The 25,010-nt window shown below is 40.1% G+C and overlaps 2 protein-coding genes across 6 annotated transcripts; one reads left to right on the top strand and one right to left on the bottom strand.

Annotated features, from left to right (window-relative positions):
• Nucleotides 1–1,703: 1,703 nt before the first annotated feature.
• Nucleotides 1,704–24,502, bottom strand: klhl12 (kelch-like family member 12). Of its 5 annotated transcripts, none has more exons than XR_004332625.1 (13): nucleotides 10,581–10,875; nucleotides 10,374–10,484; nucleotides 9,616–9,842; nucleotides 8,905–9,058; nucleotides 7,786–8,003; nucleotides 6,869–7,018; nucleotides 6,642–6,756; nucleotides 6,439–6,545; nucleotides 6,155–6,350; nucleotides 5,853–6,011; nucleotides 4,822–4,924; nucleotides 4,551–4,737; nucleotides 1,704–2,696 (listed from the first exon to the last, which is right to left on the bottom strand). XR_004332625.1 is itself a non-coding variant. In XM_032520051.1 (13 exons), exons 2-13 carry the CDS (start codon nucleotides 10,429–10,431, stop codon nucleotides 2,570–2,572), a joined length of 1,797 nt encoding a protein of 598 aa, XP_032375942.1. In that variant the 5' UTR covers nucleotides 10,432–10,484; nucleotides 10,581–10,874; the 3' UTR covers nucleotides 1,704–2,569. The 5 variants fall into 5 exon arrangements, 4 of the variants coding, with proteins under 4 accessions (XP_032375942.1, XP_032375944.1, XP_032375945.1 ...); XM_032520051.1 differs by having other exon boundaries at nucleotides 4,826–4,924; nucleotides 10,581–10,874; XM_032520053.1 differs by lacking the exons at nucleotides 10,374–10,484; nucleotides 10,581–10,875 and adding an exon at nucleotides 24,307–24,502 and having other exon boundaries at nucleotides 4,826–4,924.
• ptpn1 (protein tyrosine phosphatase non-receptor type 1) lies at nucleotides 10,985–19,064 on the top strand. Its single transcript, XM_032520076.1, is given in 10 exon segments — nucleotides 10,985–11,438; nucleotides 12,569–12,659; nucleotides 14,784–14,884; nucleotides 15,957–16,055; nucleotides 16,175–16,312; nucleotides 16,645–16,854; nucleotides 17,348–17,509; nucleotides 17,834–17,991; nucleotides 18,494–18,528; nucleotides 18,531–19,064. Coding segments are annotated over 10 exon segments (1,287 nt in total). The 5' UTR covers nucleotides 10,985–11,381; the 3' UTR covers nucleotides 18,767–19,064.
• Nucleotides 24,503–25,010: the final 508 nt, after the last annotated feature.

The raw sequence follows: 25,010 nt of genomic DNA, 5'->3' as shown, positions 1-25,010 counted from the left end.
GCAAATTTACACTTTTGAGTTGCAATTAGAGTGGCGTTGTTCCTCCAGCCTATCCGCCCGTGCACACTGATTCCAGGAGAGTGAAGAACAGTTTGGTTGTAAGTAACCATAGACTGTTAATATTAATAATAATATACAATCTATGGTTGTAACTGTCACTCCCCAATGTCCATGGATGTGAGTGGAGTGCAGATGTGAGTTGCGCATGCTCAGATTTAAACAGTTTATGGCATAACGTGTCATACTGTGATACTGTTTCATTTGTGTGAAATCCATGAAATAATAAACCTTTGTCACAACAAACAATAACAGAAGATGTGAATCAATTCAAAAATGTTTTAGCTATCTATTATTGTTTGATTGCTAACGTTAGCTCAAAACGCCATTCAACTGACAGCCTGTGTTGTGTTTGATGCTAACTTGTAGCCAGCAGTGAACCAACTTGGTTAGGTAGGTCCATTTTTACTGTATTGACATTACAGAAGTCCCTCGTTAGCATCTTGTAGGCTACTTGTCGCAAAGCGACGCATGCGCAACTCCCATCTTCACTCCTCACAAAGTGACTCAAATCGCGCATGCGTCACTTTGCGTCCATTCAAAGGGTTGTATCCTATGGTTTTATCATAGCTCTTATGAAGAACAAATCGCTTCAGCTGCAATCCAATATATCAAAAAAGAGAAAGATAAACATTGAAAACAAAAAATGTTTCTCTTTTATGTAACTATATCTAACAAAAAAATACTGCTCTTTTATGTATTCCGAAAATGAAGACATGCAATCCCAAAGTCCACACCGACCATGGGGGGTGAACGGCCCAGGTCTACACCATAGACCGTTAATATTAATTCAAAATAAATATACAGTCTGTGGTCTACACTCAGCGGTCACTTGTTGTGGGCTTTACCACTAAGCGATGTTTTTCAAAACTCCATCCATGGAGGCCTCTCGCTAAGTTTCTTCTTCTTTTAGTTTAATGGGGCGTTGTAACTGGCGTTAGAGGTGCGTTATCGCCACTTACTGGAGTAGGTGGTAGCTCAGAGTCACGCACTTCTACTTCCGGTCCATGGGACCCTAATTTGGAAAAAATTTGAATTGGGAGAGGCTAATTATTTTTTTGATCCCGTTTGCATTGAGGCAAGGATTACAAATATGATGTTCTTCAATTTAAAATAATTTTTCAACCGAAGTTACACAATGTAGGCTGCAGCTGATGGAAATCTCGTTCATTTTGCATGGAGTAAATCTTAAACTTTAAAAGTATTGGACAAATTAAAATGTTCCTGATGATGGGGCTGGATGAAGAGAACCAAAAAAGGTATTATAATTTATTCAGAGGGGAACATGAATGTTTTCAAAGCAAATCGATCAAATAGATGCTGAGACATTTCATTCAAATTCAAAAATATAAACCTTATTATGCCATCCATCCATTTTTGGTAATTAGGTAGCATGTGGACATTCAGTTTTCATGTTAAACAGCACACAGGGATAACATGGATGTGCCTACCTTGTACAGTTTGGTGAACTTGAGACATCAAACTGCTTTAAGTGGATGGGTGACTCGTCACATTTGCTCTGCGCATGTGAATGATGATGCCACTGACTCACTGCCACTGACTCAGCGGACGACGTGTGAAGCGAATACACAGTTTTGTCTCTCTGCTTCACTTATCGGGAGTTTAAAGACAGAGGATAAAAGGTGTCAGTTCTAAGTGTTTTTATTCACTTCGCAGGCAACAGTGATGCAGGGATTTTGTGTCCTACACGACGATACCCAGATTTATGAGCTGAGGAAGAAAATAAAAAAAAAAAAATCACATGCACCTCATACTTATTACTTTGTGATTTTTCAGGGACAAAATAACCTAAGTCAACTGGTACAATTCAGTCATTTTCTAAAACAATATTGATCTCTAAATTTATATTCTGAGCAACAATACTTAATAAACCGTCTGTGTGTGAATCTAGAAGCACTGTTTACAGAAAGAATTACAAAAGGGCTTGAATTACCGACCCATTAAGGACCTTACAAATGCCAAATGAGTACAATCGATAATAAGCCAATGTACTGGAACTATCATCAAAGTCAAAGGGGAGGCAACACGGATGTTCACTGTTTGATGTAGGCCAAAGTTATAAGGCATATAGCAGCAACTGGAGTCTAAATCAACTCCATCTTTTTTCTGTTATGATGAGTAGAAATATATTGCACTTTTAAGACAAAATGAAAAAATAATCTCACAGGTAACGAAAGCAACAAGTACCACCGAAGAGAGTCATGCATGTGGCGATGGGCTCCTTGGAGGCCTCTTTTGAGGTGAAGACCACCACGGCGAAGCTGAATCTCCGTTGCACAGTCCAACTGTCGAAGGGTTGACCATCCAGTAGAGAAGGCAGCCCAAACTGCTGCACCTATTCTGTTTTCGAGAGTACTTATTTGCATTCAGGCAAACACACATCTCCCTATTGTGTGGCTCTCTTTTAGTGGCATTTTAGCAAAGTCTAGCTGCCCGTTTCCCATATGCTCTTTTTTCCCCCTCGCTCTTGTGGTTCTTGTTCTTGGAAAGATCACTTTTCTCGTAGAACGCAGACGCCAGCGTCACACCGCTGCGTCGCCATCGAGGTGACGACCTCCCAGGAGTCGATAACTGGGTCGTAACATTCAATGCTGCTGAGGAGAGAGTTCCCATCATATCTGGAGAGAGAAGTGAGACAAAAGGGAGAGGAACTGAGAGTTTGAACCACAACAATCAGCCCTGCTCAGGTGAGAATGACACAGAAATACAATTATCCAGATGAACTTGAAAACTTGTCCAATAACAAGAGAAAAAGAAGATGAAAAACAAGTGTTAAAATACACTTGCAGCTCTTTTTTTACTCATTCTTTCCTAAAATAAACTTCAGGTGCCCATATGAACCTTTAAATGTTGATGTAATTCCTCCTGTTTACACAGACCATTGAGATATCTCTTCCTAAAGCTCTGTCAATGTAAGTGATGCGGGATAAAATCCCGTTTCCTCTTCTTGTGCAAAAATATATTCAGAGGTTCATCTAAAGCAAGGATGAGGCTTCAGGAATCCGAGTTAGACCAATCTAGTGGATCTTCCACAGTTTAACCATTAAAAACATTTCTCATGATTACATGTAATCCAGGAAGTCCAATTTAAGCAACAGATTCACAAGTTTGCAGGCTTATCAGATGGAAAAACACTACACTGAGGTTTATAATGCTATGAGGTAGGATTTTAATACTCTGGAAAGTTATAACAGCGGAAATTGCAGACTGAAACTCATCCGTTCAGACTGCACCTTGGCCCATAAAATAAAAATTAAAAAAACCTCTCTATCCCGTATTGTCTCTAAATGTAACACTCTAAGCAGATCTGCATATTTGATGAAGCTGGGATCTTGGGGTTGTAGCCACATGGTTGAATGCACATATTGTAATTTGCTTTGGATAAAAGTGGTATTCATGGTTTAAATTAATCTACCGGGAATGGTCTCTTGCATGTGTTTGATTGGCCAACAACACTTTTCCAGATGATGTCCCAAGTAATTTCTAATAATACCTTAAAAATAATTTATACTGTTTATTGATCCCCAGTGGGAAATAACAATGTACACTATTTTTTGTTAGTAATCACTACACACAGGCCTGAAATACACACACATGCTCAGGTCCAAGTCAAGTAGAGGCTGGTTCAACTTTCTTGTCGGAGCCCTCTGCAACCAAATCCAATCAATCAATCCTTGCATTGAAGCCAAATCAAGTGAACGTCTTCCAAAAGGTACAGACTTTTTTTAGTACAAATTTCCCAATATTATTTTATTTCCCTGGACAGCGTCTGCTTGCTCAGCCACAGTGGAGGGACATGCCTGTTAATTGAACTGCTGGGACAACACACCTGCAATAAACTTGATTTGGCTTTCTTCAGGATGCATTTTTTTCCCCCCGATTTCTTACAGTGTAGTTGTGCTACGAGGGTATCATTGAGAGCCCGTATAGTTTATATCGACGACGTTCCATTTACAGGATAGTTCCGGTGCTGCCGGAGGTTCGGCCCGATGTCCCTCATTTTTTGGATGGATGTCTGTCTCCTTCAGCTTTCTTTGTGTTGCCATTCTAGACTCCGGTCGGTTTGGGAAATGAGCTAGAATCATCAATCACATTATATTTATCTTTTTTTGAGTCATCACAGACGCGACAGACATTTTATTTCAAGAGCTCGTCTCCCTACCTACACGCGTTCCACCAAAACAAGTTCCATCTGAGTTTCTTTGCAGAGGCAACGTATCTGCGTCTGGCACTTAGCGCCGGCCATGACGATTGTGATTAATTTGATTTAAAGCAATGCCAATAACGCAGAGCACATTGTTCTCCTATCCCAGAATGCTTTGTAGAATAGCCAGACCTTCCTCCGCAGGGCTGTGGAGGAAGGTCAATGCGAGACCAGGGCCCGAACGGAGAGTGTTGTGTTATGATAAACTTGAACCTATCCTTTAATCCCACCGTCAGAGACAGAAGGACATTAGGACCCTGTTTCTTACCCAGCGATGGCGTAGAGACGTCCTCTGAGAACAGTTGCTCCTACGTAACACCGAGGCGTCGTCATGCTGGCTACAGTGGTCCAATAGTCTGTTCTGATGTTGTAAACCTCAACAGAGTCGAGGTGTGAAACACCATCAAAGCCTCCCACTACGTAGATGTGGTCGTTGAGTAAAGCCACACCCGCCCCTGAAAACAGCAGAAAGGTCTCAGATAAACAGTAACACACACACACAGTTAGCTGTCATTTTTGACTTCATTCTGTTTTCTTACCTACCTGACCGCTTGGTGGCCATTGGTGTAACACTTGTCCAGTGGCCTGTGTGTGGGTCATACCGCTCCACTGAATTCAGGATATTTAGGCCATCGTATCCACCTATATAAATATATATATATCAGGAAATATCAGGAAATGACAGTAGAGCTGCAACCGTTAATTGACTGACAGAAAAATAATCGCTAACTATTTTTAATAATCAAATAATCATTCATAATAATCAAGCAAAAATACAAAACATTTCTCTTGTCATTTGTTAAGATTTTCTAATTTTCTTTGTCATATATATATATATCTTTATACAAAATCTGCAAATTAAATTAATCTCAACCAATAGTAAATTGTCAGATTAATCAATAATGATGAGTGAATAATTGGAAGCGCTATGCTGAGACCAGTTTACTAAATTTTCTCAATATGAGCTACACATAAAGTCATTAGTCATCTACTGTATTAGCCTGAATGTACTGGATTGGATTGTTTTCATGACACCAGATATTCATCAGTGTTAAGACCAAGAGTGTTGCATTATGGGTTGTTTGATTAATGTTGCTAGATTAGCAAGAGTCTTCAACTCTGTTTATACTGCGTCTTTAAGAGTTAGTCAACCATCAAAGCATTATTTTGTTAGCCCATTTCAACTGACATAAAATTCAGAGGGGGAGTATCCCAACATTTTTGGTTCAGAAATGGACCGTGAACTTAATCACCTATCAAGAATTACCGCTGATGAGTCTGAAAAATGTTTACTTCTGGAGAAATTCATTTTGACTGACTCTAAGAGACAGACAAGAGCGAGAGTGAGAATGTGACCAAGCTACACAAATGTGGGATTTATGTTTGCTTTAATGGCATTGTTCCATTTTCCGGCTTCAAGGAGCCTCTTTCCCTTGGATTAATAGGATCTGAACGTTCCAGACAGGACTGAAGTGAAGGTGTGTTGTATCTTCAGTCTAAAAACAGATATTGGACAAGGAGGGGTGGGGAAGTTATCAAAAAAGGAGATTTCAGGATTATCTGTCCATACCTAGACAGTATATGAGTCCACTGGCCACCACCAGACCAGCTCCTTCTCTAGCTGTCTGCATATCTCCCAGCATGCTCCACTGGTCAATGTTTGGGTCATATCGCTCCATGCTGGTGTGACGCCTGCTGCCATCGAAGCCACCGGCAACATAGATCATGTCTGTCAAGAGCCATATAAAATGGAACAAAATAATGAATCGCTTTCTGAGAGAGAAGAAAACATTCACATGATTTTACCGAAAGGAAACATCTGTGAAGGCGTGAGGCATTTGGAAGGAAAACAAAAAACAGAAAAACGCTGACCTCCGAGTGTCGTGGCTCCAGCGAGGCCACGGCGCACATTCATGGTGGCGACAGTGTACCAAACACCGTCCTCGTCCGCTGTGTAGTCCAGGCACTCCACGGAGCTGAGCCTAGAACGGCCATCGTAGCCTCCGATCACATAAACCCGATCGTGGAGAGACACCGTGGCGACATATCGCCTTTTCCGTGCAATGTTCTGTTAAAGACACACCTGTCTGTAATAGCCCAACCCACTGGGATAAAAAGAGCATCACAAGACTTGCTTTCAAATATTCAATACGTACAGGAAGGGAGCTCCATTCTTGTGTTTTCGGGTCATATTTCTCAACTATGTCTATTGGTGATTGCTGGCTGCCAAACCCGCCTATAACCAACAGGACTTCTTTGGCACCTGAAAAGACCCATGAATCCCTTTTACTGGATCACAAAGTAGGAATGTAGGAGATATGCGTATAGTTAAATTGCTACTAAAAGAAAGGTTTCCCACCTAATCTAGCTTGTGTGCGTGGGCCCTGCATCTCACTCCTTAGCTCTGGTCTTAAGTGGAATTTCTTGGCTTCATCGACAAGGTCTCGACATGGCAGGCTACACCGAATGAGGGGCTAAAACGTGTCAAAACTTGTGTAATTATGGTGGTAACTGTGATAAATACTTCAACATGTAATCCAAGCATGGTGTAGGATAAGACAACTTGCTGAGTGTCGCCAGGCTCACCTCGGCATCGATGACATCTGTAATATAGCGGGGGGTGAGGAGCGGCATTCGGACAAACTCGAGCATGTCTGGCAAGTAGGGCTCTCGCTCTTTTCGGTTGTGTTTGACCCAGTTTAACACAGCTTCAAATACAGGCTCCTCTGAGTCCACCTACATGGTACAACATACCGTCAGAAGAGTTACATTCAAGATCGGAAAACAACAGTTAGCTGACAAGTGCTGGATAACATTTATTAGTCCAGCTAGACCCTCCATCTACAATTATTTTCATTAATTGTTCAGCAATTGCAATTCTTTGTGTTAAGTGCAAAGCCATAGTGTGCAACAATGCAGTTTGTTGAAGTTGAAACAAGCCATACATTCCTCACATGAGAAGGATGACAGATTTTTTTTACTAAGGGGAAATTATGCGTGACTGTAAATTACATGTATGGTCTATTTTTTTTGTTTTGTTTTTTAACAAAATGACAGGAACAACCATTTCAGAGGTTTGATGATCTATAAATCAGTGTGATAATAACTGTTTTCGTAAAGCAAGGTGTGTGGTTGGGATCAGGAATTTCCTGTGCACAAAGGCAATTTCTTTGTCAACTCAATCTGCAAAAGTGAGTGGAATTAAGGGGGGGGGGGGCACTGACTGAGATTACAGCAGGTTGGTACTCGCTTTTCTCTTTTCGCACTAAGTTGTTTGAAAGATAATTAGAAAGCTGTGAAAGCCAGGTGACACTATACTATTTCAGTCAAGTTGATTTTTAGGCTTCTTAGCACTATTTCATAGAAGTACTGGGGGGCAAATATGTCATTATGGTTTTAGGTATTTCAAATAACATATTTAGTTATCTACAGGGTCAACAGATCAAACAGCATCCACAGTACAGCTGACAGTAACGTACCAAACATGGGGACAGTTTTCTTACCTGGATTTCATCACATTTGATGAGCTTTTCAACTTCTGTCTGGCTGAGCAGCATGAACTCCTCATGCTGAACCACCTCGGAGAAATGCTTCTGGGAAAAGAGCTCGGCGGCCTGCATCAGGTCGAGGCAGGTGTGAGTTTCGGCAAAGTCTCGAATGCCCAGGCAGTTGGAGGGATCAAGCTGACCCTCCAAAAAATCACAACATGCTCTTTTTACCCCTGAGGAAAACAAAGATACATATTTGTCTATACAGTAAACACACATGTATCATTCAATCCTTATAGACGTGACTCTCATGTCATTCAACAACTCTTCATTTGAAAATGCCAAAGCCATTTCATTTCATTGCAGGGTTCATTAAAGGAGACATAGCATGCTTATTTTAAGGTTCATACTTTTACTTTGGGCTTCTACTAAAACAATGTTAAAGAAAAACGTAATTTTTTTTTTACTTTGGGGGGGGAGTGGGGGTATTTATATTGAGCCTGCATGTGACATAGAAGAGGGAACCATATCTTAATGGCTTGTTGAATCCAGGCAGCCCACCCAAAACTGACTGTGATGTATTATTCCACTGTTTGTGGGTTGGTTGGCACTCTAGACAGCCAAATGTGTGTGGACAAGCACTGAGATTAAGTTTCTCATGCTCTGTCCCCTTTAAGTTAAATGTAATACCTTTCTAAATACCACACAGAATTTTATTTTTGGAAAATCAGTCAGGATTATATGGCATGATAAGGAATTATTTACTATAATATCACTTTTAAATAGTTCCCAGCAGTGTATAACAAGAATTCCTGATAATATGATTAATTAAATGTATGTGACTCAGGTAAGGAGCAAAAATTGGATGGATAGATGAACCAATTTAAAGTTTTTGCTAAAAATGATATTTGACAATGAACTTCCTAGCTGCTTTATCTAGCAGTGGTGACAGTGTTTGCCACAGGTCGGATGGTGTTGACTGAAAATAAAAAGAATTGAACCGCCTCCTGCTACACTCCAGCTTTAAGTTTATAGGTGATACCCGCAAATAGCCTCTGTCTATGCTCACAACATCAGCTGGCTTAAGGACACACACTTTTCAAATGAAGGTACAGCAGGCACTCCTAAAGTTACCTTTGAGCTGAAGTAAGCACGCTGCAGGAAGCAGTTCTTGTACGTTCTCCACTGTGACTAACACTGTTTCTGTGTACACAAAGTCTAACAGGATCTCCATAGTCGCTGCAGTGAGCCCCTGAATGTCGACAAAAGATTTCCCCTTTTCTGCAAGCTGCAGAGTCACAAAAACAGAAACTATCAGGTGCAATGACAAGAAACATAACATCGAGGGATTAGTTATATGCTGTAGCAATTCTTATAACTGTCTTGTCAACTGCGTCTTTTTAGCAAAGTCAAACACTGGCTTATCCCTCATATTGGCTATTATTTTGAAATCCTGATGGTCAATACTGTAATTTTACTCCTTGGTCTATTCTGTGAACACATCTATTTCCTGTCTCTGCGTCCTCCAACTGAGAAGGATCTTTAACCCTAACTGTAAGGACTGAGGGTCTACAGATTATAACGCCCCTTCAGGCAAATTTGTGATATTAGGCTGAAAAAATAAAATGACTTGACCACCTTGACCTAGAGACTCTCAGAAAAACAGAGTGAAGAATAGTCTGATTATATTCAGATATCTTTATATTTTCTTCTGGAAATAGATACCTTTGTTCTCTTAATTGTATCAAGCCATATGTAGCTAATATGTGTATGTATGTATGTAAAGGCAAATAATAGTAACAATTCAAGGCAATTTTCTGAGCACTCCAACATTTTTAGCATTACCTCACTGGTGAACATGGCACAAAAGTAGTCGCTGCAGGCAGCCAAGACAATCCGGTGAGCTGGAAAATCTGTGTTCTCCACTCTCAGAGTGATATCACAGAGTGTGTTGCTCTTGCGAAGTGAGTTCATGGCATTGAGGATGGATTTGGCATGGGAGTTGGTCATGATGTCTTTGGGAGCCATGCTGCCTTGAGAATCTCTCAAGGATCTCAAACCACTCCAGGAATCTAAAAGAGATAGACAAACTTTGTTGAGAACGATCTTCAGGAGACACTTCTTTCTAGTCACCCTTCACTACATAATTTCCACATGCAGCACTTACTTTGGTGAGTTGGTTTGTGTGCATGTGTGCATTAAATGGGTGTGTAATGTGTATGTGAGATTCAAACCGGTGTATGTAAAAATGCATTTAATGTTATGAGGTATTGGTGCTTACCCTAAAAATGTCCAATTTGTGTGATTTCAAATTCATTAGAGAGGATAATATTATACTAATGTGTACTATTTATTTCTTTGATAGCTGTAGTCAGCAGATTAAGATGTATCATGCAAATGATATGGTAAACTAATAAATAGCCCTTTCTTCAGTTACAAGACTTTAATATATACATACATGTATTGTATATGTAGCTATATATACTGTATATATAGCATTATTTGTGCTAATAATTGAATGTTACTTTAGTGACATTATTGAATGCAGGACTTTAATTTATAATTAGGTAATTTTGCATCGTGGTATTGCTAATGCAACTTACCGTTAAAAGATTTGAATACTTTTTCCACCACTGGGAGGCAATAACTATAGCTACACATTAGCAAGCAGCAGCCAACGACAGCTGAGGGCTAACGCCAACGCTAGACAACAACTAGGAAAACACAGGCAAATAAAGTGAGCCAATGGCTAGAAGAAGACAACACATGAAGCGACACACAGAAGAACTTGTCAAGAATTTGAATAATACCTCTCTCAGCAGTAACGCTGTGTCAAAACGTCTAGCTAAGTTACGTTGCTAGCTAACGTTAGTAGCACCAAAGTCCCTTGTCCCAGTTCCTGCTGTCAGTCACACTGTCTGGAGAAAAGCCACTGAACTACAGCGAATCCATGATGACCTTTGAAAAGTGACACTATGCACGGGCCTTCTTGAAGACATAAATGTTTAAAATGTCCAAATGAATTCCATATCGTCCTCGGTGCGAGTTTAAACCAGCTAGAATATTTCGTTGACTAAACTGCAGCAGGTCACATCAGCAGAGACTCCACAGATTGGACGTAAACAGACCATTACGTGAGTGTACGTGCGCGCTCCCGGAGGTGGACGCGTCACGTTCCAGACATAAGATGCCTTCCGCGCGTACTCGCTGGTCTAGCTCTACAGCTGCCGTTGGAATAGTAAAGTAACTGTTTCTTACAAATAAATGTATATTGTGCTCTGATAAAGACATTCAAATAGAGATTCACACCCGGAGAACACGGGGCGGATTATAATCTCTTAAAAAAACCCAAACACATTCTGCTCTTTAACAGCCACCAGCGGACGGCGGCTACACCGTGTAGGAGGAGCCAGCGGCGTGTTTCCGCTACACCAGGCCGAGAGAGTTAATCTATGCTGCCGTACTGAGAATTACAGGATATTGGTGGAACAGTTCACAGCTATTGCGGGACACTGTTAGAGTAGGCTTCACATTTTTCAATCACCGGGGAGCTGCGGTTGTCCATATCTGGGGAAAAAGGAGAGGAAGGAGTGGCAGCTGGACTGTCAGAAATGGAAGCCGAGTTTCGGGAAATCGATGACAACGGGAGTTGGAGCGCCATTTATCAGGTAGGACCTCCGGCAAAATCAAGGTGGAAATGGACTGGTGGTTAGTGAAGCTGCCACTTTTAGGCCAAATGGTAGCGAATGCCCAGTGTTTCCTGCAGCAGCGTAGCTACCATGTCATTTAGTTATAAGCCTTGTTCGTGACGACTGCTCGGATCAATTCGATGATTGATGTGTCTGCCTGGGTCTCGAGCAAGCAGCACATCCCATCAGTACTACTTGGACATTTAGTCAGTGTAGAAAGGAAGAAGTACTCGGATCTTTGGCTTAAATAAAAGCAGCAATACCACAATGTAAAAAGACTTACTACAAGTAAAAGTCCTGCATTCAAAATCTTAACTTAAGTAAAAGTACAAAAGTATTAAGATAGCATCAAAATATTGTTACATTATTAAAAGTAAAAGTAGTCATTGTAAGGGCAGAATGTCCCATTTCAGAACCATATGCATAATATGACCTGAATATAATAAGCGATTCATTAATGTGTAAGCATCATTAATGTTGCAGCTGGTAAATGTGGGGCTCATTTCAGCAACTTTATAATACTGGGTATCTTAACCTAGAATAATACATCATAATTTGTTAGTTGGTTCATTTTTTTGTATTAATAATATCTGAAGTAACTAATGTTGGTAAGTAAATGTAGTGGAGGAAAAAGTACAATATTGTATTGTAGTGAAGTAGAAGTATAAAGTAGCATAAAATGGAAATACTTTAAGCACAAGTACAAAACTGTACTTTAGTCCAGTACTTGTAATGTAAATGTAATAAGTCTTTTTAATGGTTTGTCCACAGATCCTTGCACAAAAATCTATATTAGTTCCAACTAAGTGTGAATCATGTTTTAATATTATATGGTTACTGTTTATTCAGACATGTGCGCTAACATGTTCAGCACACACACACACACACACCTGAATCAATGACACTTTTAGGGAATTGAGTTTTTTTTTTTAAATAAAGTAATGAAGGAAGTGTCTCCTTTCAATATTCTTTACCCAGGCTTCATTCTGTTTAAAGCATCTAACAGCCGAGGCAACATATCCTGGATCCTGCACTGTTCGTGTTGTGTTAGACCTTTTAATGTCATGGAAATGTTTTTTTTTTTTTGTTTTTTTTATATTCTGTCACAGGAGATTCGTCAGCAGTCATGTGAACTCCCTTGCAAGGTTGCCAAATTACCTGAAAACAAGAATCGGAATCGTTACAGAGATGTTAGCCCATGTAAGTTGCTCTTTTGTCTGACTGAATGCAGCGGACCAAACAGCTTTTATGTTTAAATATTCCTTAAAATAGCTGACAGCTTTGTAATCTGCTATTTATGTTCAAACATCAGGCAGTGGTGACTTATTCCTTAAAGTTACAGCAGCATCATGCCTGACTGAGTCTTCGGTTGAATGGTATACAAACATGCCAGCTAACTATGGCAAGCCATTTTAACATTTCATAGCTAGACTGGATATATTGCAGATATGTTATTTAACTCTTTCTAGTCAAAAAGAACAATTGAGATATGCACAATTACATTTTTCCTATCTACAATTGTCATTTAAGATATCCACAACATAATTCACATCACATTTCCCATTCATGTGTATGGGCCTTTTCATTTTCAGATATCCACAAAGTCATTCTTCCTATATCGGCAATAGAATTATTAGGAAGAACTCCCATTTTATCAACAAAATTGTTACTAGTCAAAACTAAAGTGAGCCATTTTGGCATTCAGTATTATCTTTTTGCTTAATCTGTGCTTAACACAGGTTACGGACAGACACACGTCAAACACTGCGTCAGTTACGATATATAAAATTACATTCTGGATGGGAAGCATTACTATTATAGAAATCCACAAATGAATTTCTCCTAATTACATTTTTATTAGTCAGAATGTATTTTTGGATAGTCAAAATTACAATATGGATATCTAACAGAGTTTTGAATAGTAACAATTGTATTGTAGATATCTAAAATGGGAGTTCTTCCTAGTAATAATTCTATTGCAGAGATCTGGAATGTTCATTCTGGATAAGAAGAATGACGTTGTGGAACTCTGAAATTTTGACTAGGAAGTGTTGAATTATGGATATCTGCAATAAATATCTAGTCTAGCTATTACATGTTTAAACTATCATTTATTTAGTTTTGACCAGTACAGTCCTTTTTACTAGTAAAATTGTTATTGTGGACTTCTTTATTTACCATTCTACCTAGTGAGAATACAGTTTTAGTTTATGCCAAAAGCTAACTTCTGTTTGACCTCAGTCATTTGAAATAACACAACGTCAGTGTTACACAATAGGCAGAGCATTGCATCACTGTGGACGGACATAATAAAGGATGTGACGTCCAGATAATAACTTTTGCTCTCTATTTAAGAGCTGCTTTATTACTGTGAATTATTTCAGGCTATCAGGATGGTGATAGCACATGTAGGTAAAGCAACAATAACCATCTTTACTTAAAACCCATTTGTATAGGTGGGCTTTGATGTAATCTATAATGACGAATAACAACATCTGTGTAAATGTGCCGGGATTAGCACACGGCTAATTTGCACCCGTATTCCTGACACAACTAGACACTGACAAATGTTTTTTTTTTTAAAAGCACTAGTTCTAATAAAAATACAAGAGAGAAGTAACTGTAGGAAATGAATCCCGCCAATTTGCCATTACCGTCTTTAACCAATGATAAAATCCACAAGTACACGTGTTGTCACTATGAACTAAAAAAGTAAAGAGTTGATGAAAACATCAGTAGATTTGATTCACATTTGAAGTTTGATTTTTAACAAAATACATATATGTATTTAGAAATTATTCTCCCCCATATTAATCATACGTTTTATTATTTAAAGCACTTTCCAAATATTGTCTAAGAAAGGCAACATATAAGTACATTTAACTGTTATTATTTATCATTTATGTTCAGCCATCCTCGCTGGCCCAATGCTTTTAACTAAAGTGTCTAGGTGTCTATTCATATACTGTGTACTTCAGTGTTCAAAAAAAGGTTTTTTTCTGTAATATTACAATTCAACAGCTGAACAGTGTGGTTTCCTCTTATTCACACTGACTAAGATATGCAAATTGTTACTGTACTGTATGTGTGCTCTCAAGTGTGTTCAACATCAGTAACCTGAAACTTGTTTATGCCGTTTACTTTTCTAACCAAAATATCAATCTCGGCAATAAAAAGCTAATTCTCGGTTTTGTTCAAAGACCGACTCATCGCATGTTCTCAGCAGCTGCGTGGGTCTCAACTACAGTCCCCCGAGGGTTGTGACATGTTCAAAACAAAAGAGAATATGTTCACGTTTCTTTTTTTCCCCCCTCTTCTCCTCAGTTGACCACAGCAGAATATATCTGCAGCTGGGTACAAACGACTACATCAATGCCAGCCTGATAACAGTAGAAGAGGCAAAGAGGAACTACATCCTCACTCAGGTAAGCAAGATCCAGGACTGATAACTCACACCTGTTATCTGTATGCAGTATTGTGTCATTAGCATGGAAGCGGGGCGAGAGCACTACCTGTGCCGTGACTAATACATACAAAGACTTCACTGTGATGTCGGAGGTTTTTCCAAAAAATAAATACATTTATAATGAGACAAAGAGATTTAGCCTGCACTCATTATTTTATCAATAATAGAAACATCTAAATAACACACAACAATTCAACCGCACCACAAACTTCAGCCTCCCAAAGTCATCATAAAGTTGACATCTATGATTAAAAACCTGCATGAAGGTAGAATTCATTGCAAGACGGTGTTACTTTCAGCTAGCTGTACCAAATAAACTGAATAAATTTGAATTATATCCTTATAGAAGACGTTATAAAAAATGTCATTAAAGTTGTGTTCAACTTTGTTATAGTGTGCTATAAACCATTTATTTCATGTTTTGTGTGCTGATAAAGTAATGTTAAATATACATCACTCACTACTGCTCATAAAGCTTGGTGCTGTGAGCGACTCAGATTACTATATTTTATCAGCTATTCTCCTCTCTCATCTGGATTTTAGCAGCTGGACAGTAAGAGTAGTGAGTTCCCCCCTTGGTCATTAGTATCCAACTGAAGTTTCAATTTCAGTTTAATTTTGTGTTTTAGAACAGAATAATAAGTAACATCAATGATGTTTAATTTCCGGGATTGTTTATGTACCGCCAGAAATTCCCCTTCCTCTTTCTTTGTGTTGGCATTTTAAACCCCGGTGGATTTCTGAGGACTCTGGTTAACAGCTCCTCAGATTTCTGCAGGGTAAATCCAGACATCTAGCTAGACTATCTGTCCAATCTGAGATTTCTGTTGCACGACTAAAACAGCTTTTGAACGTACACATGTTCCATCCAAACAAGTTCTATTTTGCAGCGGCACCGTGGCTCCTTCTGACGCTTAGCCCCGCCCAAGACTATTGTGATTGGTTTAAAGAAATGCCAATGAAGCAGTTCTTAGTTATACTAAGAAATAAAATCCCCTTTTAACACAACTCACTCTTTTTTTTTTTTCCAGGGACCCCTTCCAAATACATGTGGCAACTTCTGGGAGATGGTGTGGGAGCAGAGGTCCCGCGGTGTGGTGATGCTGAACCGAGTCATAGAGAAAGGATCTGTAAGCAGTGGCTTCTTTTCCACTTGGCTTTTTTACAGTCAAACTGTCGTGTTTGCCCCAATAACCTCACTGCTTTTCTCTTTCTGTTATGTCTAATGTGCACCTTTGTATGGTTTTAGGTGAAGTGTGCCCAATATTGGCCACACAGAGAGGAGAGAGATGCTATCTTTGAAGATACAAATTTCAAGCTCACACTCATCTCAGAAGACATCAAATCTTACTACACAGTCCGTCAGCTGGAGTTGGAAAATCTGTCTGTAAGTGCTTTCTCCTCTACAGAGAGTGTGTGAGTGTGTGGTGTGTGTGTGTGTGTGTGTGTGGTGTGTGTGTGTGTGTGTGTGTGTGTGTGTGTGTGTGTGTGTGTGTTGTGTGTGTGTGTGTGTGTGTGTGTGTGTGTGTGTGTGTGTGTGTGTGTGTGTGGGTGTGTGTGTGTGTGTGTGTTGTGTGTGTGTGTGTGTGTGTGTGTGTGTGTGTGTGTGTGTGTGTGTGTGTGTGTGTGTGTGTGTGTGTGTGTGTTCTAGACCTGTGAGTACTGGTCTCTACTTTGGTCTTTTAATTCTTCTTTGCATGTCTGATCTTCCTTTTATAGACCCAAGAGACTCGTGAGATTTTACATTTTCACTACACCACTTGGCCTGACTTTGGGGTACCGGAGTCTCCTGCCTCCTTCCTTAACTTCCTGTTCAAGGTGCGGGAGTCGGGTTGTCTGAATTCAGACCAGGGACCAGTGGTGGTGCACTGCAGCGCCGGCATCGGACGCTCTGGGACCTTTTGTCTTGTGGACACCTGCCTTTTGCTGGTTTGTACAGAGCTCTGCTATTGAGAATTCACAACGTCATATCTATCTGTCTGCCTGTCGGTCTCTTTCTGCAAAAACAATAGAAAAACACAAAATTACTTGATCATTGAGCTGCAGAGGATAATCAGTGTTATATACTATTAAGATGATCGCCAACTATTTTGATAATTGGTTTTGAGTCTTTCATGAAAAAAGTAAAAAATTCTCTGATTCCAGCTTCTTAAATGTTCTAGTTTCTTTTGCCCTCTGACAGTAGAGTGAATATCTTTTAGAGTTGTGGACAAAAGTTGGTCAACCATGATCCACATTTTTCACCATGTCTGACATTTTATAGGTCAAACAACTAATCGATTAATCGAGAAATCTAACAGACATTGAACAATGAAAATAATCTTTAGCTGCAGTTCAGTTGCCACTATTACATTTATAAGCTAAGATTTGACTTTAAATCTCAAGACTGTTACGTGCCGAACGTTCTTGCTGTATCACGTAGATGTCCATCCGGAAGGACCCGTCTTCGGTGAGTATTCGTGATGTGCTGCTGGAGATGCGACGCTATCGAATGGGCTTGATTCAGACAGCCGATCAACTTCGCTTCTCCTACCTTGCTGTCATTGAAGGTGCCAAGTACATCAAGGGAGATACCTCTCTGCAGGCAAGTCCTTCCTCTCCATTCTGCTCTTTGTTTTCAAGGTACAAATGGTGTATCTTCTTTCAGATTAATAAAATGCAAATGCAGGATTGGATCCATGTGCATCTGCCCATTGCACACAGTGCTCAAACTACTATTTTGTATATGTTTGTCTCTGTTTTGGTATTTATTGTTTATTCTTATTATTGTTTGATATGTTAGTTTGTGTGTATGCACCCAAGGCACTCACCAAGGCAAATTCCATTAAGTTCCACCACTGTGTTGTTTTTCTTTAATTTAAAGTATTTTTGCAAATACTCAAAGTTTTTTTTTTTTCTTTTTCTCAAGGAGTGGAAAGAGCTCTCAAACGAGGAAGATGATCCTCCAGAGTTCACCCCTCCGCCTCCTCTTCCTCCCCCCAGAGACCCTCACAACGGCAAAGTTGAGCCATCCTTTTTCCCGGAAAATGATAAGATCATTCAACAGATGGAGATCCACAGTCTGGGGTAATCATCCAAATAATGTTTTTGAAAGATTTAGTTTCAGTTTCTCACTCATCGTTAGTTGAATAGATATTTTAAGAACAGGAGTAGGCTGCACCAGCTACTTGTAAACCAGCTTGATGATGGGATGAGGACTACCTGACAAAACGTTAGTTCTGACTTAGTTTAATTTAGAGGTGCTCACATGGAGGAACAGCAGCTTATCAAGCGTTGGCCATATTTTATATTACCTTTTCTGAATGTCTCATATTAGCAAGCTCCGTCTTGCTTCAGTTAGATACACTGCTCTTACACTTGGCATTTACTGGACATAAACTTTAGTAACAACTGTAGTTTGTTTGATTTAACCCAATTTCATTTAGTAGTATAACTAGGCTACATTTGAACTTCTAAAAGCTGGTCCAACCAGCTCCAGAACGGTTTGTCACAGAAACATCCAACTGTTATTTCCATCTTATACAACCAAACTGCTTGGGGACATGACATTCTCCTCTACTCTGCACAGGACCTCACAAGAGTCGGAGCTGCGAAAGAGGACCATCCCGCCCCCCAGCCTCCTCCTGACGGTGCCGAGCAGCTCGATGACCGCATGGGTATCGTAGATCATACCTCCAAAGCTCCAACCGAATCCCAGCAGCAGGAGACAGAGGAGGCAGTGGGGCAACCAAAGGAAAGCTCTCCTGTGCCGGGGACTTGGTCCCCTCTACTAACCAACGTGTGCCTGTGCACGGTGCTGGCTCTCAGTGCTTACGTCTGTTATCGAGCCTGTTTTCACTGATCCTGTCCTTCCTCCTCCTTTTTGTTCCTCCCTGTCTCTCCACTGATGTTGCAAAGTGGACTAGGCTTGCCAATCAGCCTGCTTTAACTTTGGTTTTACTCTGCGAGTGAGTGGATATTTTGGACTTCAGCAGATTCAGGTTCACTATTTCACAACTGCAGTGCGAAAGGGTTGGCTGGTTAGGAATAACAGGCTTCCAATCCTCATTACCCACCCAAACATTTCAATATGTCATCATGGATGCTCAGGGCCTCCTTTTTTCCAGGTTTCACATCCCAAATATGTGTGCCGACTGAAATGCAGACTCAACAGACGATACGTGTCTGACAATACACTTAAAATAAACAGAGTTATTTTGTTATGGGTCCATATTAAACCCAACAGTAAGGTGAAGTATGGGTTATGGGCAACCCTGTGCCCACTAGATAAGAGATGCATGCTGGGGTGGGCATTGGATTATCTGTCCTCACTGGCGCCTGCGTAGGTCTGTAGGAGGCATCCTAGTTGTGTCTGTGTGTGTGTGTGTGTGGTGTGTGTGTGTGTGTGTGCGTGTGTTGTGTGTGTGTGTGTGTGTGTGTGTGTGTGGTGTGTGTGTGTGTGTGTGTGTGTGTGTGGTGTGTGTGCTGTGTGTGTGTGTGGTGTGTGTGGTTGTGTGGTGGGTTGTGTGTGGTGTGTGGTTGGTGGTGGTTGTGTGGTGGTGTGGAGAGCTTTCTACTTATGCTTGAGTCAAATCTATTCAGTGGGAAATATTAATATAACATTTACAGTATGTCAAATGTAAGATGTAGACTGAGTTGCCTCCTGGTAATTGATTCCCTCTGCGTTTTCTCTCCCTGCTGGCTCAACAGTGACACAAAGTCTTTTTTTTTACAACATAATGGTGCAGGGACAGGGTGGCATGTCCCATTCTCCATTAGCCTGGCATTCCCAAATTAATATTAGCAAAAATCTTTTTTTTAAATATAATTTCAATCAGGTTATATAACACCTGGCTTTTGCTTTTAACTGTTTTTGGAGAACATGTTTTCATTCACAGTGGATACAAATGTGTGGAGGCTTTTCATGCTAAATGTGTAACATAGCCTGAATGTAACTGTTGTTGTATAGTACTGGGGGTTCAGTTACACACAAGGATGCCAGTTTATTGAGACACACAGTAGCTAACACCCAACTCTTTTCGCCAGCAATACAAATACTTAATAATGTGTCACCCTTTTACGTTATCAAACTCTTGAGTTTGAACAGGGAACCAGGGATTTTGAACAAACCAAAAAATCAAACACCAGCACAGCAATGAGAACAGTACACTGTAGTGATGATCCGTTTCTGTATCATGGCGTGGCCCTGAGCTGGCAATATTGTTTTGTATGATTTAAAGTAAGTTTTTTTTTTTTTTTTTTTTTTTTAAAGCATGCTGCATTTGTGAATCGACAGGTTTGTCCTGAGAAGAGATTAGCTAAGCTGCTAGCATTCGGTTTACCCTTTGTGACTCGACAAAGTTCAGTACATGTTTGACAGCTGTACTTTTCTTTAGAATGTATTCAACGTCCTCAACAAGGACACACTCTTATTAGATACATATTATTTTTTCAAATCCAGTTTCAGTGTGCTGATTTTTTTTTTTTTGTTCTGCTTTAGCAAGGGATTAAATCTCAGCACCTGTGCAGCCATTGCACCAGGGTTTCCTGTTTTTCTATACTTATGCTGAGCTCAAAAACATGTATTTTTTTATTTACAATTGTTGTTTTCCTTTTTAATAAAAAAAAAAAAATCTACTGTTTACTTGTGGTTTTTGGAATAGATTTATAACCTCATTCTCAGTCTTCTAGAACAATGACTATGGTAACTCGCAGGGCGCTCAGAGTGCAGACGTCCACCAAGGCCATGATATCAAGAGTTACACAAATTATTTTTATTTTTGCTATTTTTTTTTTTATAACTTTCATTATTCAGAGCTGCTCAGTCCCCAATAAAGGGTCTTTTTCACTTTTAAGTTTGTCATCACAAGTTGCTAATCAGAGATATTATAACAGTATCCCATCCAATGAAACCGCTTCATAGTCCCAAACTGTGACTACTACACCCTTCCACCAAGTTATATATAAATCGGGCCAGTAGGTTTTCCGTAATCCTGTTGACCCTTTATAAAAGGGTGCCAAAAATATCTCCAATGATGTCAGGAAATCTTCCAGTCTCTAAATTTCCTTTATCATGTTGAAAAAAACTGTATTTAACATGAGTACTCAGTTGTGGAGAGTAACCAAGTATATTTACTCAAATCACAATTTTGAGGCAGGCCTACTTAATAGTCTACTTTTACTCTACTACATTGTGGAAGCCTTTTAAAAATTCTACTACATTTTATTTGACAGTTCTAGTTACTTTGAAGATTCAGATTATTAATAAAAAAATTATAAATCAACTAAAGATATGATGTTGCTGCAACATTAAAGTACTTAAAATTGCATCACTAATGAAAATGCAGGGATATTATTATTCAGAAATGGATGCAGTGCAACTTTTACTTGTAACGGAGTATCTTTACACTTAGGTATAATAATAATACATTTAATTTAAAGGCGCCTTTTCTCGGCACTCAAGGACGCCAGAGTAGTAGAAGTAGAAAGGTATTGCTACTTCTACTTACCTAAACGATCAGAGTACTTCTTCCACTACTGTGAGTACTGATAATTCTCCCAGAGGGTCTGGGTGAAGGGTTTGGAAACCACCACCAGGTGGCGCGGTAAAACCATCAGAGAACATGGAGCCTTGCCTTGATTGCAGCCCACTCTTTCCTGTTTTCTGTAGTGAACCTGTGTTTGCGCCTCAAATTTAATTACTCAATTACTTATATTTACAGTAAACGAGAGTCGGGAGTGTTCCACTATTGGCAGAACATGCAGTGCCTTTGGTTTTTAATGCAATCGTGACACTACATGCCACAAATATTGCTCTGACTTTAGTCCATTTCAAATTGCTTTCCAACTACACAATGAGTATTTTTCATGAAATACTTTAAATTCTAATATCTATTCTGGCCACTTTGCCCCACGTGCATTACTGATGCAAAATTGTTTGTATACAGTTTGTGTGTGAACACACACACACACACACACCCACACACACACACACACACACACACACACACACCACACACACACACACACACACACACACACACACACACACACACACACACACAAAACACCCCACACACACACTTTGAATATCCAAAACTGTTTAACAAAACAAAACCCTAGAATTAGTTTAGGTTCATTTTAGTGTAAAAGATCACAACAATAAGGATCAGTGAACACTAAAGGAAGGAAGAACATGTCTTGAGACACATGCATTGCTTGAGTAAACTCCACCACAGTGATATAGTACAGATGATTTGGCAACGGTCTTGGCTCGAACTTCCTGTTTGGGAAATAGGAGGCAGGCACTGGTACGTACGTGCTGTACAAGAATGCAACTTATACAGAGTGAGTAATAGCACTCCCAACCACTGCTCTCTGCTGACGTCAAGCCAGCAGGCAAGATAGAACAGGCTGCACTCATCTGCAGTAGGAAAACTACAATCAAGGTGTGACTGACAGCCGGAAGTTGTCTTAAAGCCACAGTTGTTTCTTTTGAAAGTCTGATCTGACAGTGTTGTCATGACTCAGACTGTTTGTGGTAAAGGGTTATTGTGTTGCTCAACTAATTATAAGTGCCATTTAAATGGATGTTGTATCAGTGTGTCACCTACCAAAGCCTACACATTTGACTGTTTGTGACTAGGGGTGAGAAAGTAAAGCTCTTAGATGAGAATATGACAGTTCAGAGAAATGTGACTTGAACAAAAGTTAAAAGTGCACTCCCTGTTGTCCCACAGTGCCTCCCTGCTCCTAACCTAATTGTGCATAATGCTGACTCCACATTCAGAATCGACTTAAAATGATATCTGCCCTGCCCTGCTGACTCTTCCAGCATGTGTTCAGTTTAGTTATTAACCTGGAACTTCCCAATAGCTGGCCAGCAGTGAAGGTGGGACAATCTTTGACTGTAAGTCACTTTTGTAGCCTGCAGAACATTTCCAAAGGGAGCCGAGCAGGCATCAGGAAATTCCTGAATGCAAGGGGAGTCAGATCTTTCCAAGTGTGACTCTGCAAAGTCTGAGTCACCACACACACACACACGCACACACACACACACCAGCGTCATACAATAGAAGCTTGATAGGAGGAAGTATGAGCACACTGTCAGGTCTACCATGTCTCTTCATGCCCTTATCATTTCAAAACTTACAAAAGACAGGGGAGTGTCTTGCACTACATTTGAGTACCGTATTTCCAGTTCATGCTAGTTTATACTTCTACTCCAATACATTACAGAGGGAAATGTACTTTTTTACTCCATTGAAATTGTCTGACAGCTTACAGTAAGCCTACTAGTTACTTTTCAGATTCCTATTTTAAACACAAGCTTACAAAATACAACATGTATTTGGAATAGTTTGACATATTCGGCATTATGCGTATTTGCTTTCTTGCCGAGAGTTAGATAAGAACATCAATGCCACTCTCGTGTCTAATATGAAGCTTTAGAACCAGCGGTTGGTTAGCATAGCTTAGCATAAATACTGGGAACAGCGGGAAACAGCTAGCCTGGCTCTGTTCAAAGGTGAAAACAAGCACCTCTGAAGCTCACTAATTAACAAAGTACATTTCCTTTGGACAGTCAGGCTACTGTCATTGTGCTAAGCTAACTGGTAGTTAGTGGTAGGTTCCTATTTAGCATGCAGACATGAGAGTGGTAGGAATCTTCTCAAAAAGCAGTGTCTAATTAGACCAAAGACCCCTGTTTGATAAGATTTTTGCTTCTAGATGTTTTATTAAAGAAAGTGTGTGAACCCCATGATCAAAATAGTCATACATTCTGCTAATGTGTTACTTATCAAAATTTGCTGGGCCCCCCCTGGACTTCATCAAGGACCCCTGGCGGTCCCCGGACCTCACTTTGGAAACAACTGGTCTGTTGGGGCCCCTTTTAGGCCCTCTAAACATCTCAGATGGCTTAATTCAAAGAACTGTTCCTTCTTTGCATATTAATCGTCGCACAACCCTTTAAGTTACCTTGAGACCCTTTAGAGGGGCCTGACCAGTGGACTAAACTACCGAACTACATACCTTAAATAAAAGAAGCATCATCTTAAACGGTTACTACAGTGAAATGCTACTTAGGTATTAATGGTATTAATAGGTATTGATTGACAATATAACAATGTGGTAATATCTCAGTCAGAGAGGCCACTGTTATGCAACACAAGTACTTTCACTTGTGCATATTGCTGATAATACCTTGGTACTGTAAGTATGACTTTGAAAGCAGGACTTCTTCTTGTAATGAAGTATTTTTATATTGTCGTATTGGTACTTAGGGGGGGGGGGGGGGGGGGGGGGGGGTAGGAGACTCAGTGTTTTTGTTCTCATTAACCTGCAGCCTCTCTGTCAGAAGCTGATGTTCTTTTTGTGTGTTACGTCTGTTGAGACACTCACCCGTGAGCAGTTCCTCTTCCTGTTCCTGTCACCCTAGCGGCTGCTGTTGAGGACCAACCGTCAAGATGCAGACATCGATTTGACATGTGGTACCTCGACTGTCATAGGCTCACTTCACGCATGTAGGTCACAGAGCAAATAATACGAGGCTGGAGTTGGTGCTTCCCCCGCATCCTTCCTCTTGCTGAACGCAGCAAGGAGTGATGACGTTAAAGACATATGGTCAATATGTAAACAAAGCTGGCTGATATGCCTGGCTCACCACAGATGTCACCACTGTGTTCCTTTGGGTTACTGTTGATGTTTTCTTCATAGCGACTCTGGAAAAAAAAATGACACAATGTTTGACATGAATGCACCACTGAGGCTGTGACAGACGCACACACATTAATGGAATGAGGTGAAAGGTGAGACGTGAACGCGAAGACGGTCACATAGTTAGACTGGTGTGGGTGGAATGTTTTCATGGCTGCCTCCATTGTTAACACACCCTACTTCCTGTTGAGTAATTTGTACATGTCAAAGCCCACACATGGCTACTACTATTATGTCAAGGCATCTGAGATTTCACAAGTGTACAGGTGAGAATTTACTGTACATTTTATGGTCTTCCGTTACAGACATGTCAACAAAACGGCGTTGTTTCTTTTCTTTTTTTAAATAATTTCTTTTATATGTAATATGAATATGAAAGAAATGAATAT

The sequence above is a fragment of the Etheostoma spectabile genome, chromosome 7, assembly GCF_008692095.1.
Source record: "Etheostoma spectabile isolate EspeVRDwgs_2016 chromosome 7, UIUC_Espe_1.0, whole genome shotgun sequence".
Lineage (NCBI taxonomy): Eukaryota > Metazoa > Chordata > Actinopteri > Perciformes > Percidae > Etheostoma > Etheostoma spectabile.
This window is presented reverse-complemented; position numbering and strand designations above follow the sequence as displayed.

Excerpts from the sequence above, each read along its gene's own strand:
- klhl12 (XM_032520051.1), bottom strand. The coding sequence starts at position 10,431 with ATGTGTAGCTATAGTTATTGCCTCCCAGTGGTGGAAAAAGTATTCAAA. Across the intron at positions 9,059-9,615 it reads GTGCCATGTTCACCAGTGAG|CTTGCAGAAAAGGGGAAATC; the intron begins GTAATGCTAAAA and ends GTGACTCTGCAG. Across the intron at positions 6,351-6,438 it reads AAGAATGGAGCTCCCTTCCT|AACATTGCACGGAAAAGGCG; the intron begins GTACGTATTGAA and ends TGTCTTTAACAG.